Raw genomic sequence first — 13440 nt, forward strand, 5'->3', positions numbered from 1 at the left:
TAATTGTGTAGACTTCTTGTAAATTAAGTAATGGAGATGTTTCAGTAACGGTAATAGTATTACTATACATTGAGCTGTAGAAAGCTGCAAAACCTGGAGTATTCAACACTGAAAGTGTAAAACTAGCCCCATAAGGACTAGTTATGTTATATACTAAGTGTATGTTTTGAACAATTCATGACACTATCCACTGCAGCACATACCTTTGTAGTATATAGTTACGGTACAGAAATGTAAAAATATTGTTTGTACAGTTGTTTCTGTTGTGTCAGTAGGGGGTACGGGAGTAGAACTCAACTCAATATAATCATGACCATTTCCGTCATCATTAGGAATGCCATATTGTCACATATGATGTAGATTTAGCCACACAGTACAAAAATAGAGTGTGACTTAGAATCATCTGTTTTGTACCAAGGTCACACAATAGAAACCGTTTTGGAACAACAGATAATTGTCTGGTTCAAATCAGACATTGAGTAATCCCAGTAGTGGAAAAAGTAAGTAGTAGTAGTAGTAGTAGTAAGTAGTAGTAGTTAAGCAAAGTAAGTAAGTTAAGCAAAATTATCAATACCGCAACTAATGCTCATTGTGAGCTTGTAATAATAATACATAATCAAAATCTATAAAGTAACTACTAACAAACGTTTTCAAATAATTGTAGTGGAGTAAAAGTATAATTATTTGCCTCTGAGATCTAGAAGTAAAATACAGAAAATTGGAAATTTCCAATAAAGTACAAAAAAACTCAAAATTGTACTTAAGTAGCCTACAGTACTTGAGTAAAAGTACTTAATTAACTGAGTAATCCCCATGACTTCACATTGTTAAGATATGTGTTATACAGTACTGTATGTTTTGGCCTGACACCTGTATTGAACAGGCGTAAGGCCCTTACTAACACTTCTCCTGATACCGTACCTTGCATTCATCATCATTTTACTACCACTCGGTTATTGCAGTACTGGGTTTTGCAACCTACTGACTCCACATATTTTGGGTGTTGCATTGATTGTTATTGTACGAAATATTGTTCGTATGTATCTTGGTTTCTCTCTTTAATACAGTTGGAGGCCATCGATATTGTCCTTTTCTTTTTGCTGAGGTTTGCGTGATCTGCGCAAAAGGACAGTTAACCCATTTTGGGCGGGAACCCCTTTTGGTGTTTTAAACATTATGTTATAAGCTTGTAGGTCTGCTATTTTTGAAAAATCGTGAAAATATTTATTTCAGAAAACTGGAGGATTTAGAAGGATTTTTTAAAATTTTGAGGTCAGGCCTAAATGGGTCAAATGATAAGGGACAATATCGGTGGCACCCAACTGTATCGCTGAAGACATCTGAGGTGGCTAAAATCATTACCAGCCCCGGCCCGAACGTCAAGCGAGGCACGCAGCCCCCTGGGGCGTCAGGTCCTTAGGGGACTACGCTGGGCAGCCCAAGCGAGGCACGCAGCCCCCTGGGGCGTCAGGTCCTTGGGGGACTACGCTGGGCAGCCCAAGCGACGCACGCAGCCCCCTGGGGCGTCAGGTCCTTAGGGGACTACGCTGGGCAGCCCAAGCGAGGCACGCAGCCCCCTGGGGCGTCAGGTCCTTAGGGGACTACGCTGGGCAGCCCAAGCGAGGCACGCAGCCCCCTGGGGCGCCAGGTCCTTAGGGGGACTACGCTGGGCAGCCCAAGCGAGGCACGCAGCCCCCTGGGGCGTCAGGTCCTTAGGGGGACTACGCTGGGCAGCCCAAGCGAGGCACGCAGCCCCCTGGGGCGCCAGGTCCTTAGGGGACTACGCTGGGCAGCCCAAGCGAGGCACGCAGCCCCCTGGGGCGTCAGGTCCTTAGGGGACTACGCTGGGCAGCCCAAGCGAGGCTCGCAGCCCCCTGGGGCGTCAGGTCCTTAGGGGACTACGCTGGGCAGCCCTAAAAAAGATATATTTTTGAACTACTGATACTAACACATGCTGTGTTTTAGTGTACACACCTGCACACACTCTTTGCAAGTTTGCATTCACCTACATCAGTGGTTTTCAATGAGTGGTCCGCACGTGCTACACACACGTGCACGCGCAACACGCCCGTGCACGCACAACACGTACGTGCACGCGCGCACAGCGCCCGTGCAGGGGGGCGATATTATATTCTCGCTTTGGGCGCCGGGAGCCTTCGAAGCGGCCCTGATCATAACCCATCAAAACCGAACATGAAACACAAGAGCTATTGTATTAGCTGCCCTCTTACCAAAACTTGCACCCAGCAAACCAGCACCCAGCCTAATTACACTGTTTAATCCCCAAGTGCTGCACCTCATTAATTCACCCAGTTTCTCTTCCTCTGAGGAAAAGGCTTCGTGGAGACAGAAGGGAGACAGATGCCCTTTTTTCTGCACTGCTGCAAAAGGACATTTCTGGCCTGAATGACACGACATAGTTTTACTTCATTTCTCTCATTGTATACCGTAGTCATTCTCTTTGCTCTGATTGCTCTTATACAATTTATACTTCCCATTATACTGGCCGACAAAACAATCACGGTATTGATCTCCGTCAATGCAACGACTGAGTGACATTCAGTAAGGACTTTTGAAGCAGTAGTACATGAGACTTTTTTTTGCTGGGTTTTGCCGCTCTCATGAGCCACGATGGAGATTTACTGCCATCATCACACTGGGCTCCTGAGTGCCATACTGCCGTTACAGTTGATCATTCTCCTCTGGTGGTGTGCTAAATATTTCTTTGCATATGCCTTGAATAAAGTTCTTAATAGAGCATTATATTATCCCAGAGTCAGAAGTTTTATTTTGGAAATTCTCTGCGAAAGCCCCCCCCCCCCCCCCCCCCTCCTGAGGGACATATTGCTTTGCTTTTCCCAGAGCCGAATCAAATAACTGTACAGTAGTCACACTTTGATGCAACGGGAGTCTAGAATTCTCCATGACCTGAACTTGGTAATTGAGAGACGTCTTGGCCGTCTTCACCCACTGCCAAACTCTAATCACCCTAAATTCACAGCAACTCCCGCCGAAAGGAGCTTTTTTTTGTTGGACATTTGAATCCACGGTATCCAGGCCTGAACTTACATGTAACAACAACATTATAGCAGGGGTATTATGAACGCGCCTCATAGTCCCCTGTACCAACACTAATAGCCCTGTTGCGCTATGGCTGCATGAGTTTGTCACGAAAGTGCATGTGCAGTACCTGCCACTAGCAATGACCTCAAGTGAATGGCTATTAGAATAAACTAATAGGCATCATGCCATCCTTTCGGCACGTTTAACATTCACGACAGCACTCTACGCACAGGTATATGAACAGAGAACAGAGTGTGCCGAGTAAGGCCCGGCCTAGAGTGTAGGAGCAAGTCTTGATTTGGCTCAGCTCGGCTCAGCTCGGCTGTAACGTGTTACACTTTTCCTGTGTATAGGGAGAGCCAGGACTTCCAGGGCTGCCCGGACTACCGGGGATTAAGGTAAATGTTGTGGCTGTTTTCATCGCAAAGGACTCCCCGCAATTCTTCTCCTCCAGTCATTGTCCATGTCTTCCCGCTTCAGTCCATATCTAATGTACTGTATACCAGTCATTCCTCACCTATACTTCCAATTAACCCAACGTTAGGTTTCACATAAGTATAATGCTGCTTGTTTGCTGTGTGTTTCCTACTGTTTGGGGAGAACATATAGATGCTCAGCCAGAGATAGTTAGAGATAAGAAATGTGTATATGTGTGAAACGCATACCTGTGCTATCACCCATGTGAATAACACAGAATATAGTACAAGTTGATCCAGGGGACAGGATAGTGCATGTGTGCTTCTAAGCTAAAACATCTTCTAAAACCTAAGGAGGTTTGAAATGGAATAAAATAGAGGCCTGCGAATCTGCGATGTAGTGAAAGTGCTCTGATGAATTTGGAGTGTTACACCAGTGCCTATGCCCGCAATCCACTTCCTGTGGTTGACATCTTGAGGAGTTTTATCAGGGCAGAATACTTAAAAAAAAGACTTGCTTGTTAAGGAGAAGGTCTTTTGCGTCATTCAAGAATTCCTAAAAAATGACTTTGTATTTTGGACATGTGTAGCAGCAAACGTGTCTTCATATATACTGTTAAACCAAAAGAAAGAGAGAAATATATTTCACTGCCTTCAATTAGATCCATGGGCAAATGGGCAAATACCGTAATATACATTATACTGTAGGTTTGTTGGCTTGATATACAAAGTTTGAATGCAGGCATGATGAGATGATGCTTGTTGCTGTTTTGGTCTTTGTTTTGCTTGTACCCACTTTGTATTATGCTTGTAACCTGTTGGCCTTGTAAAAAAACCCAAAACTATCTTTTATATTATACTCCTGTTTTTACTTAAAAGGACGGAATGCTTGATGGGCTCTAACAATGTGTTGCTAACAATAGAACTCACACGTTCTGAGGTCACCCGGCTTTTCGTCTACATTTCTCCTGGTTATTCAATCAAAGTTTTAGAAGCAAGTGTCCACTGGCCATGCAAACATCTTTAAACGGTTTCAAATGTACGTGGGAACTGGTTTGCACGAGTTGTTGAAAGATATCCCAATTTAGAAGTTAGCACTATAGAATTGGACTCCCTTGTAAATTAAATTAGCCATTACAACTAGGCTCACCAATCCGCAACTGTTCTGCGAAAGTGGAAAATGCTTCGTTACTCAGAATGTGAGGACTTGATCAGATGTGCAGTAGCAGTTGGCTTTTGTAATCACTTCTCTGCACGGCGGTTACGCTTTAACAAGGGACTATATAAGCTCAAATACATTTGAGAGGAGTCATGCCATGAAGGAGAGGTTATTACAATAATGTGAAACCAGAACACGAGCGAACAGGGAAATGTCAATTTTTGTGTGTGCGTGTGTGTGTGTGTGTGTGTGTGTGCGTGTGCGTGTGCGTGTGCGCGGGCGTGTGTATGCGTGTGGGCGTGCGTGCGCATGCATGCTTGAGTGAGTGAGTGCGTGTGTAAGAGCCCATACTCATACTGCACTGGTGAAATCAGTATTTGCATGCTTGTGTTTGTGTATTCGTCCATGCATCTTGCATTATGTGTTCAGTGCTCACCGTGGGGGGGCAAGGCACAGTATTACACTGCACACTGCCTGTGGGGAGGGGGTTGGGGGCGCAGCATTACACCACATACTGCCTGTGGTACAGTAAGTGATACTTATTCTGCTGTTAATTTCAGGGCGAGCCTGGATTCTTGGGTCCCCAGGGAGAACCCGGGCTTCCAGGGCTCCCAGGAACCAAGGTAGGTTGCCTCCTACGTATACTGTGAATCATCAACAGTCCTATGCTGCATGTAACAGCGGTGTTGTACAAGTACATGCATGTACAACACTGTTGTACATGCATGTACAACAGTGTTGTACAGTGCATATCACTGCCAGTTTGTTTGTGGCAGTGATATGTTAAAATGTTTAAAAAAATATTTCACATTTCTTCGAGATGTTTTGAAAATGGCAGATCTACAAGCTCACAAGCCATTGCATCGCGGCGCCTTGTGAGCTTGTAGATCTGCTATTTTCAAATAGTGTAGAGGATATACAGTAGGTTTAAAGTGGTTTACACTAGGACCCCACTTTAAGAAACACTGGTGTATATGAAGAGTCAGGGTTTGTAATGATGAGTCTGGGTACTCCTACTCTCTTCAGAACACTTTTTTTTTTACTTAAGTAAAAGTATAAATACTGCAATGTAGATGTACTCCGTTACAAGGAGAAGTCCTGTATTAAAAATGTACTTGAGTAAAAGTACAAAAGTATCGGCATCGTACTGCCCCATTTGTTTCACAAGTTCAAAATGTGTGCAAAATCTTTTGAAAATAGCCGATCTACAAGCTCACAATGCGTCGCATCGCTACGCATTCTGAGCTTATAGATCTGCTATTTTCAAATGGTCGAAATGTATATAGGGCTGAAGTGGTTAATGTATGTTTTTCTAATCAAAATTTAAATTTCCAAACTAAACTAAACTTTTCAAATCTTTGTAGTGGAGTAAAAGTACAAATTTTGGCTCTGAGATGTAGTGGAGTAGAAGTAAAAGTATTGGAAATTGGAAATACTCAAGTAAAGTACAAAATACCTCAAATTTGTACTTAAGTACAGTACTTGGTAGAACCTGAAACTGGCACAGACATTACTGGCATTACTTGGTGGTGATGATGGAGGGAAATCATCTCATCATCTTTGGCCTCTTTGTCTGATGGTCGCACTCTGAAAATGCTGGCAGGGTAATTTAGACTGAACATTTAAAAATGTTCAATTGCATTGTTCATGGTCTGAAGCATTGGGTAATGTACTGTATGCTTCTGAACCTACTGGAGTCCAACACTATGCATAGTAGCATAGCATACCCAAACATACAGTAGCATAAACCTAAAGAGTACATACACTTGCTGTCAGGCTTTGTCCACTTTGTCGGTCTTTTTTATTTATTTTTTAAGTCATCTACCAGAGTTTAGGAGAATAAGAAATCATCTTAATATCTTTGGCCTCGTCTGATCACAACAAATGTGTTGTCAATATTCCTTTCACCAATCTAAAGGTCACGGTGTTCGTCCGTCCTGCTCTCCATTGTTTATCTCATCTGTCATATGCAACGGCATGGTGCCATTCAAAACATGTCTTTTGTTAAAATGATGTATCCTCTCCTAGTTCATTCATTTTCAATTTGTGATCTGTGGTCACTGTTATCCACCACAGAATGTCACTGACTACTTGAAAGAATTTACAAAAGAAAACAGATGCAGAACTGATGAGACAACTCTGGTCAGTGGTCATTGATGCTATAGTTCAAGTTAGTTCAGTGCGTCAGAGCAGTGATGGAAGGTCTGGATCTCAGTAAGCTGTACCACACCCCCCTCTACTGGCCTCTTTTGGCCAATTAACTTTGAGAGGAAATGAATGCACAATGCATGGTTTTCAGACTTTCAATCTTGTCTGCAACTGCACTGTCTGCGGTCTGGTGAAGATGTCTGGGGAAGTGTCTTACTACAAAGGTTTCACATAATATGAATGAATGACAATTTTCTCTAAGCTGGTGAATAAGCCTTTTTCTTTTCTATTCATAATGATATACGAGTCCGTTTTGGTGTATGACATTCACCATAACCTTTTTATTTCCGGGAAGGATTCACCATTACTCATAGGGGTTACATAGGCCTACTTTTTTCCCAAACATGAGCTGAATAGGTGTGAAAAGCCTGATTTAGCAGAAATTCAGTTTTCAGAATCACAATTCAATAAGGTGTCGTTCCAAGAATGATTGGTCAATCTGAGCAATAACACATTTAGCGATCCGATATTAAATGGGATGCATGAAATGCTCTCACCATCCTGAATGGATGGTGGATTGTAGAGCAGCAGCTTCCACAGACACATCTGAACCATATCATTTGAATTCATCTGAAGTAGTCTAAGGCCTTGACAAGTACTCAAGTGGTTCAAAATGTATCTTGAATCACTGGCTACAGATTCACTTGTTCATATTGAGCATGAAGTATGACAGGAATGGTTTCATGCAGACTTACTATGTGAGTGAAACGATTAAACAAAAGTTATATTTGGTTTATTTTGGTGGTTTGTTTCTCCATAGGGTGAAAGAGGGCTAACAGGGCTAACAGGCAAGGGTGAACGAGGAGACATCGGACCAGTTGGCCCTAAGGTTATTTTGTGTGTGTGTGTGTGTTTTGTGTATGTTTTCATGTTTCCTGTTACAGTATACTGTATTATTAGTATTTTTGGGGGGATATTCAATAATTGAGTACCACAGACGAAAAACAGTCTAAGTCCAAATTTCATTCTGACCCCTCCACGAAAAGGCCTCATTGTCCTGAACCCTTATCTATCATTTATACATTATGGATCAATAGTGTGGACTTAGACTGTTTTTCGTCTGTGGCATTCAATTATTGTAGAGAGACAGGACACGGAGAGAGATGTGATGGTAAATGGTGCATTTATATAACGCCTTTATCCAAGGCGCTTTACATAGATTGTGCATTACATTCACACACACCTTCACACACCGATGGCGGCAGAGACCATGCAAGGCACCAACCAGCACATCAGGAGCAATTAGGGGTTCCATAGTCTTGCTCAAGGACACTTCGACACTAACTCTGGGGGAGCCCGGGTTTGAACTGGCAACCTTGCGGTTGCCATCCAGCCACTCTACCCCTGGGGGAGCCTGGGTTTGAACTGGCAACCTTGCGGTTGCCATCCAGCCACTCTACCCCTGAGCCACCACCGCCGATGCAGCAAAAGCATCCGGCTGGGAATTAAACCTGGGATTTGCTGTCGGGCATTAGGAGCCTATGTGGTACTTGTCTGTGGTACCATTTGACTGTTTGGTCGAATGGTTCAAAAAGAGAAGAGAAAAAAAAGAAGAGAAGAGAAAACATAATTATATTTGTATATTTGTACTACTACTACAGCTGTCCTTTCATATTTCCCATGCGTCTCATTGGTTTTTGCTGCCATCTGCAGACGTTTTCCCCTAAACACATGCTGAAAGTGGGAACAAATTCCAACTCAGTGAGTATGGGCAGAGTAGAATGTGATTCCGAAGCATTCATCAAGTATTCGGCCCTTTGCGATGAAAGACAAATACCCATTATGTGCAATAAAGTGTTATAGGCATTCCCCAGAGTGCAAACAGACTGAACACGATATGAATGAGCTTAACCATTGTTTATAAGTGGCGCTGACCTGACAGGTGGCTTAATCTGCAGTCTAAACCGAGACGATCTGTATGGCCTTTTCATATCCTGTGGGAACCCCCGAAGGAATCACCATCACCATTTAACCATCACATTTCAAATAAACAATTCCTCCATTTTCCCTGTGGTAATTGCACATGGAACGCAGGCCTTTTTTTTCCCTTCTTCTTCTTTTGTGGGAGATTTAAACTAAACATGCTGCTCTTAAGGGCAGAATAAGAGAAGTTGGTGTTATTTCCTCTGCGAAATTATGCGTTGAAAATGAATGGAGGGCCGCGCCAGTTGCTAAGTGGATTGTGCGTTGACCACATAATTGCAGCGTCCCCTGTTCGATTCCTTTGTGGAGAGCGGTGTTTCACCCTCTCTGCCCTTGCTCAGTTTCCTGTCTCTACTCCATCCTCTCTATCCTAAATAAAAACTGCCCACAATGTATTTATTTTTAAAGAGTGAAGTTTGAAGCCATGGGTATTCCACGTGTTTATTGTGTTCAGAATGTACGTGTATGTATCTCTTTTTGCTCACCGTAGTTTCTCACCAATTGCAGGGATTTCAAGGCGAGTCTGGCATGCCTGGCTTCAAAGGTTCAAAGGTAATCAAAGCATCTCCTATGTATAAGTAACAGTACAAGTATCTCCATATATCTGATATTCTGTGACTAAGAGTGTGATCAACTCGCATTTGAGGTTTTGATTACTGTATATATATAATATAATTGTATTTTCCTGTATATTGCCATGCCCATGTGAGAACCCCACCCCTAACAGTCGCCATAATATATTAATTGAACTAGGGACACACACCGGAGACCATTGCGCTAGCTCCGGTGGCCGGCCCTGGGGGAGAGTGTCTGGTTATTAACGGCAGAAACACTCGCTGATCCCAGGGTTATTCACTGATGATGTGCTCCCTACATTGCCACTCATTTGGAACTAAAAATGGTACAGAGATCTCATGGACCATCTAGCTCAGTCTAATACCCCTTTACTCAAATAGGCCCTAATAAGCATGGTTCCAGGGATCTTTGTGACCTTTCCCTTGTGACTAATACGACCCTTGACCTTAGAACTTAGGCCCAGTGTATATAACTCCTCCTTCTCCCACCTACATAGGGAACTACAACACGGTCTCTCTCTCTCTCTCTCTCTCTCTCTCTCTCTCTCTCTCTCTCTCTCTCTCTCTCTCTCTCTCACCAATTTAGTTTCTTTTTTTCCCCCATTATCTGCTGCTGTCGTCATGATGCCTCCTCCTATGCTCACTCTGTGTCAGAACCTGTTCTGACATTCCATATGTTGATATGTTGATCCTTCCCCATCCATCCGTCCTCGACTGGTACCTGTCCCCGACTGATACCTGTCCATTCAAACTCTTGACGGGCCTGCCCCAAAGTTATTAGTGCAGCCGCGCCCGGCAGCCGGCGAAAACTAGAGTTCTCAACAGGCCTGAAAATTAAGTCCCGGCCCTACCTGGGCCCTCATCAAACCCTGTACACTCAAGAGAATGTCCCCGCTACCACCCTTAGATCTCCATATACTGTATGGAGCTGACCTGTTCTGACATTCCACATGTTGATCTGACCTCATCAAACCCTGTACACTCAAGACATGCTCCTTAAATGGCCAGTACAGAATTCATGCCAAAGCGCCATTGCTCGCCCAGCAGTCTGCCGTCAACGAGGCGGATGCGTGCAAGCAACCTCGCCCTATAGGGCCCTAAAGTGTCTTACTGGTAATTATGTCATATGATGATGATGATGTTTGACTTTTTTTTTTTTTTTTGTACCTTGATCCAGGGAGAGACTGGGGGTGAGGGAGTTTTGGGCCCCATGGGCCCCAAGGTAAGTTATGAACATACTGTAGTACAATAATAATAATAACTTATAATTTATATAGCGCCTTTCAAGAAACCCAAGGATGCTTTACAATACAGGAAAAAATAAACAAACAAATGAATTGCCAAAAGCCTGAGTAAACAAATGTCTCTTCAGTGCAGACTGTCATCTTTTACAACAACAAGAGTATCAATCAACAGCTTCTCTTAGACCAGTTTGCAGAGCATTGATTTTTGAGCTCACATAAATTGCATGCTGATGCATATCGACTCACTTTGACTGTATAACCTTTTCTTTCTTTCTGTTTACTGTGGCTTCAGTTAAATACAATCTAACTTAAAATGACCTGAACTAACACAGGGCCTAAGCACACTTTAGATTCCATACACGGACAGAAGAAGCTGTATTTTACGTCATTTCCGAGTTTTTAGACAGCTGGTGGATGGAAAAGAAGCTCCACCCCCGTGGCTGACTGCCGCGGAGGAGAGCCTTTCCGGGAATCTGTCCGTCGCGGCAGTCAGCCGCGGGGGTGGAGCTTCTTTTCCATCCACCAGCTGTCTAAAACTCCGGAAAGACGTTGTCAGTCAGCTTCCTTTGGCCGCGCCTGTCGGCTCAAATGTGCCCACGGTGATAGCAAGGCCAGATGCAACTGGCTGCAACTTTGAATGCCGCCACAAGGGGGCTCTTTTATTCTTTTAATCACTCCTTTAATGTGTTGCCTTTTGAGGCACACAATCACACTTCACAATTAAGTACAATTACATTTTGGAAACCACATAAGACTGTAGTTCGGCTATTTCTGGCAAAGAGATTGGGTGTAGCGAGGATACAAGGATACAAGGAGGCATGGCCAAGGATAGACCGCTGGGGACCTTGGTCAACCAAGTATATAAAGGGTTTGAGTGGTTCATTCCTACATCATCATTCATTACTACAAACAGAGGGACAACAACCCAGGCCATTGCACCTAAAGACGCGTGATGTCAATAGCGAGGGATAGAATGAGAACAAACAAAGTCTAGTTTCTTGTTTTTGGCAGCATAGTGTATGAAAGCCATAGAGTTATGATTAAAGCAGACGTGATGATGTGTTTAAAGAATGTGTCTCTTAATGCCATCCATCTCCAGGGCACCGCTGGGCAGAAAGGAGACCAAGGGGCCACAGAGATCATCGATTACAATGGGAACATCCAGGAGGCCTTGCAGGTCAGACACATGATGCATTACTAAGATTGCTCTAAAAGGTAGTGTAAGTGATTCTCTTTGGTTAAAATTAGGAGTCTCCAGCTTTTTATTAAACAGAAAATGCATTTTCACAAAATGAAGCTGGGATAGAGAACTCAGTCAGGGTACAGATTAAACAAGTGGAATTGTAAGTGATGACACAAAGACCTCCATGAGGGGCGAGCTCCAAAAGTGGTCTTTGGCATGTGCCACTCTGCAAAAAGTGGTATATATACCACTTTTCAAAGTGGTATGCCACTTTTCAAAGTGGTATGCCGGTATGAGCAGACAAAATTGGAACTGGAACACTATAAAAAGTAAGCTCATAAATAGCTACTCTCTCCTGATTGTCTGGCAATTTGTCACCTACTTGAACATGTATTTTCTGTTTATTAAAGAGCAGGGAGACGACGGAATAAACACTCTGTAGCAATGATTACTATCAGAATATAGTGATTTAACCTTTTAACAAAAAACGTTTTGTTTTAACCACACAAAAACAACCTCTACTTTATGATTCAAAGATATATCAGGGTTTATAGACTGTAGCAAAGTTTGTTTTCTTAACCTTTAATAACCCTACGCCAAATTGGGTAAATGTTTTCTTGGTGTGGCTTATAAAAGATGTTATAAAAGTCTACTGTAAACGTAGACTTTCACCCCGATTGACGTGCAGAGCTCATAAATGCTCTCACTAGCATGCAGTTCAGATTCTGTCAACAGCAGAGACCATGTTCATTATGAGGAGTGTCCGTGTGCGAGTGCGCTGACAGGCTGGTTTGTCGACTCGAGTGACCTATGGTGCAATCTTATCTATCTCCTGCTTTCTTCTCTTCTCCTCCTTTGGCCGAACACAGAAGATTACCACTCTTACAGTGACGGTAATTTACTCCCACGCTGTCTGTGTCATATTATTCACAAGTGCTACTCTATTGTCCCAGCATGGAACCACCTAAAACTGCCTCAGACCTACCCTGCCATTCTCAGTTTCACCCTTTTCCCATGTGCAATTGCTTAACAGTCAACATTCCCTACACACTAAACGGATAATTTATTGATTTATAACTCAGAGAGCGTGCAAATATATAACCAAACTGACTCTTACGGGCTCGTTCGGTTACATTTGTACACCATCAGAGCTAAATTATCACTCAGGATTTACTGTGTTTGTGTGATATCCTGAATGTTTATCTTGCTGGCGTGCAATCTAGCACTGAATCAGACTTCATTGCTGCCTTTGTCAGCTACTGAATCATTCCAAGCTTTTCAGGGAGTAGTATGTGTTGGCATGAGAACCATTACTCACCCACAAATACCATACCAGCATTATGCTTAACATTATACTATGCATATGCATGAATTAAATCTATCTAGCCAAGTCTTGTATATATAGTATGTTGAAAGTAAGCCATCTGAAAACCGTAAGTAATGGCATTCCTTAGCATACAGCATAGCTTGTTCATCACTAAATCAAACACTACTTTATATATTGTTGGACATGTTGGCATGAGTTCAACTTGTAGTATCCTTCACATTACTGCTGACCAATTCCCAAAACATACTGTAGTTTGTCTGGTTTTCAAGGAAGCAATTTGATTCAATTTATTTCAGTAGCCTACGGTAGGAAAAGCAACTTGCTTGAGATAGGTAATCCAAC

The 13440-nt window shown here is 43.0% G+C and overlaps 1 protein-coding gene across 1 annotated transcript in view; it reads left to right on the plus strand.

Annotated features, from left to right (window-relative positions):
- col25a1 (collagen type XXV alpha 1 chain) overlaps positions 1 to 13440 on the plus strand; it is a 206068-nt gene that overhangs the window by 174655 nt on the left and 17973 nt on the right. Inside the window, exons 16-22 of the mRNA XM_079491602.1 lie at positions 3417 to 3461; positions 5199 to 5261; positions 7607 to 7675; positions 9277 to 9321; positions 10522 to 10566; positions 11688 to 11765; positions 12641 to 12664. Of these exons, the coding sequence (XP_079347728.1) occupies positions 3417 to 3461; positions 5199 to 5261; positions 7607 to 7675; positions 9277 to 9321; positions 10522 to 10566; positions 11688 to 11765; positions 12641 to 12664 (369 nt within the window). The remainder of the gene's footprint in view (positions 1 to 3416; positions 3462 to 5198; positions 5262 to 7606; positions 7676 to 9276; positions 9322 to 10521; positions 10567 to 11687; positions 11766 to 12640; positions 12665 to 13440) is intronic.

This window comes from Electrona antarctica (genome assembly GCF_951216825.1).
Source record: "Electrona antarctica genome assembly, chromosome: 21".
Lineage (NCBI taxonomy): Eukaryota > Metazoa > Chordata > Actinopteri > Myctophiformes > Myctophidae > Electrona > Electrona antarctica.